This window comes from Amphimedon queenslandica, unplaced genomic scaffold (assembly GCF_000090795.2).
Source record: "Amphimedon queenslandica unplaced genomic scaffold, v1.1 AMPQUscaffold_13470, whole genome shotgun sequence".
Classification (NCBI taxonomy): domain Eukaryota; kingdom Metazoa; phylum Porifera; class Demospongiae; order Haplosclerida; family Niphatidae; genus Amphimedon; species Amphimedon queenslandica.
This window is the reverse complement of record NW_003546294.1, coordinates 149661-153392: the sequence shown is the minus strand read 5'-3', so window position 1 is coordinate 153392 and position 3732 is coordinate 149661. Positions and strand designations below refer to the sequence as shown.

At 35.7% G+C, this 3732-nt stretch overlaps 1 protein-coding gene across 1 annotated transcript in view; it reads left to right on the top strand.

The window, feature by feature from the left end:
* LOC100639817 (cytoskeleton-associated protein 5-like) overlaps window positions 1-3732 on the top strand; it is a 15069-nt gene that overhangs the window by 2682 nt on the left and 8655 nt on the right. Inside the window, exons 11-17 of the mRNA XM_019994599.1 lie at window positions 59-223; window positions 635-763; window positions 809-970; window positions 1028-1225; window positions 1567-1770; window positions 1870-2150; window positions 2369-2552. Coding sequence (XP_019850158.1) covers window positions 59-223; window positions 635-763; window positions 809-970; window positions 1028-1225; window positions 1567-1770; window positions 1870-2150; window positions 2369-2552 — 1323 coding nt within the window. The remainder of the gene's footprint in view (window positions 1-58; window positions 224-634; window positions 764-808; window positions 971-1027; window positions 1226-1566; window positions 1771-1869; window positions 2151-2368; window positions 2553-3732) is intronic.

Sequence of the window (3732 nt, the reverse complement as noted above, 5' to 3'; positions counted from 1 at the left end):
GGGGAGGGAGGGAAAGAGAGAGAGTAATGATTATTCTAATTATAGCCCCTCACTTTAGACTACACTCACTAACATTCAAGATGATGTTCTAGAGGCTCTTGGTAATAAGAATCCATCAGTAAAGTCTGAAGTTCTTTTGTTTCTCTCTCGCTGTTACTCTCAATGTGTTCCTGCAATGATACCTAAACCTTATCTCAAAGCAATGTGCCCTGTAGTAGTACAGGTAATGTACTAGCTGTTATACTATACATGTAGTTAATTATTTAGCTATTTATTTATTTAATAATTTATTTATTTACCTATTTTATTTGTGTAATCTTGTGGAGTCTAGACACAAACAATATTTTTGCATACATGTACATGTACATTATTGTAACTGCAAATATCATTAGCATATTCTCACATTCACACATTGAGCATATGTACATGTACATGTACTTCTGGATTTTAATTTTATTGTTATTGTAATTTTCACTATCTTTTCAAGTTTTAATTAATAGATGTACAATTGTACATGTATCAAAATAGTATACAAGCAATTATTGTGAACTTTACTTTGTAACCTATTTATTTACATGTACATGTATGTACATTTACTCTACATAATACTTCTGATTTTATATCTTTTCTTTAGCGTTTGGATGATACTACACCACAAGTCCGTGATTCTGCCTGTGAGGTATTGGGTACACTATTGAAGCTCCTGGGGGAGAGAGCCATGAACAACTACCTGGAGGGAGTCGACAAGACTAGAATGACTAAAGTATTTAACCACACCCACTTAACAACCACACCCACTTTGTTGTAGATTAACGAATGTATGGAGAAGGTTGAATTAAAGGCCCCTCCCCCTGGAATGGCTCCTCCTCCTCAAGCTGCCCCTGCCAAGCAACCAGCAAAAGAGGTTAAGAAAGAAGCTCCATCCACTGACGAGGCTGAACCTCCAAAGAAGAAACCAGCTCAAAAGAAAGTAATGAATAATAATTATTTGTATTTTATAATTTTTAATTTTTGTAATTTTTAATAGAAGAAAAAAGTCGAGGAAGAGCCTGAAAAGAAAGAAGCTCCACCCAAAAAGAAACCAGCAGCTGAGAAGAAGCCCCCTCCTTCATCAGGGGGTGGGGCTTCAGCAGGGGGCGGGGCTTCAAAGAGTAAGGGTAAAGGAGGAGGAGGAGCAGTCGGTAAATTTGATGAACCACCAGATGTATCAGAACCTAATATTGCCGTAAGTATGAGCACAAGTACATGTACATGTACATATATACATACATGTAGTACATGTACATGTACATGTGTACCAGTGTGTCTACTCTACGTAAAGTCTATAAGCAATACCTGAGGACTGAGATACATGTATCTGCTTGAGGTGAAGCTGAGGGCAGATATCAAGGGACTCAGGTATTACATAACTGATACTCACCTCCAGACACGCTGGACTGAATGTAAGAGTATATGTACATGTAATTATACATTGTAACATTTTAGCGGCACTGTTGCAGTAGCGATACATGTAGTATGTGGCACTGCATGTACATGGAAATTGACATATTTTATTATATTTTTTAGGACGAGGAGATAGAAGATAAAGCTAATGATGTCTTGCCTGATGGGTTGCTGGCCAGATTAGCTGAGACAGCATGGAAGGAAAGACTAGCTGGACATGAGAGCTTTAAAGAGTTTGTAGAAGGACAAGCACCTGAAGCTATGCAGTCAATACTGTTCATTAAAATATTAGCAAGGAAACCAGGATGGAAGGACAGCAACTTCCAAGTACAGTGCAATACATGTATATGTACAATATTCATTCTCTTTCCCTCCCTCCCTCCTCTCTCTCTCTGTCTCTCTCTCTTTATGTACATGTACATGTAGGTCATGAAAGCCAAGTTTCAGCTAATCACTGTCCTGGCAGAAAAAGCTAAAGTATTTGGAAAGAGGTCGACGAGTCTCGTGATACCTCCTCTTGTTGACAAGTTTTCGGACTTGAAGCTAAAAGGACAGTGTTCAGAGACTCTCCTCATGATAGCTGAGAGGATGACCCTGAACTACACCAGCCTCCAAGTGATGAAGGCTGCCTTTGAACACAAGAGCCCTAAAGTACAGTCAGAATCACTGGAGTGGCTCAGTCAAGGGCTAAAGGAATTCGGATTTTTGTAAGTACATGTACATGTATGTAGTCTAACACTGCTAGTACATGTGCATGTATTTGTAAATTCGTATTATAATGAGAATATTGATTAGTGGAAAGTCCTTAACATCAAATTTGCAATTACATGTACATGTACTTATCAGAATTGCCAATTTCCAAATTTAGTATTAGTATTACCTCTGCTATAATAATAATTATTGTTATTATTTATGATATTTTCAGGTTGAATGTAAAGCCTCATGTTGATTACATTAAGAAAGGACTGGCGGCGTCTAATCCAGCAGTGAGGACAGCTGCTATCAACCTCTTGGGTACAATGTGTATGTACATGGGAGCACAGCTGAGGATGTTCTTTGAAGGAGAGAAAGCAGCACTGCTGCAGCAGATTGACGCTGTTTTTGAAAAAGTAAGGAAAGAGGCAAAGGTCATTAATATTCACAATTTTTATTACATTTTCTGATACATATTGATGTCCTTATGCTGTGTAGAAAGTTTGAGCTGATTCTGACTTCAATTTTGCAAGTTATGGTCATTTTAAGAAAACACCAAAATTTTGAAAAGTACCCAAGGCTATAGCCCATGGTTTTTTCTGAAAAATGGCTCCGAAATCACCCTCAACTTTTATTACATTTTCTGATGCATATTGATGTTCTTATGCTGTGTAAAAAGTTTGAGGTGATTCCGACTTTAATTTTTTAAGTTACGGCCATTTTAAGAAAACGTCAAAATTTAGAAAAATACCTAAGGCTATAGTCCATGATTTTTTTTCCAAAAAATGGCTCCGAAATTGCCCTCAATTTTTATTGCATTTTCTGATACATATTGATGTCCTTATGCTGTGTAGAAAGTTTGAGCTGATTCTGACTTCAATTTTTCAAGTTACGGCCATTTTAAGAAAACATCAAAATTTAGAAAAATACCCAAGGCTATAGTCCATGGTTTTTTTCCAAAAAATGGATCCGAAATCACCCCAAGTTTTTATTACATTTTAAAATACATATTGATGTCCTTATGCTGTGTAGAAAGTTTGAGCTGATTCTGACTTTAATTTTTCAAGTTATGGCCATTTTAAGAAAACGTCAAAATTTAGAAAAATACCTAAGGCTATATATAGTCCATGGTTTTTTCCGGAAAATGGCTCCGAAATCACCCTCAATTTTTATTACATTTTCTGATGCATATTGATGTCCTTATGCTTTGTAGAAAGTTTGAGCTGATTCCAACTTTAGTTTTTAAAGTTACAGCCATTTTAAGAAAACGCCAAAATTTGGAAAAATACCTAAGGCTATAGTCCATGGTTTTTTTCCAAAAAATGGCTCTGAAATCACCCTCAATTTTTATTACATTTTCTGATACATATTGATGTTTTTATGCTGTGTAAAAAGTTTGAACTGATTCCAAGTAAAAATTTTCAAGTTATGGCCATTTTTACTACATTGTGTATGTAGAGAGTTTGAGCTACTTCTGACTTCAATTTTTTGAGTTACATGTATGAGCATTAATTTAAAAAATACATTCACATATAAATTTAAAAGAATTATACTTTTACATACATGTAAATCTACATGTAAATGTACATGTACATG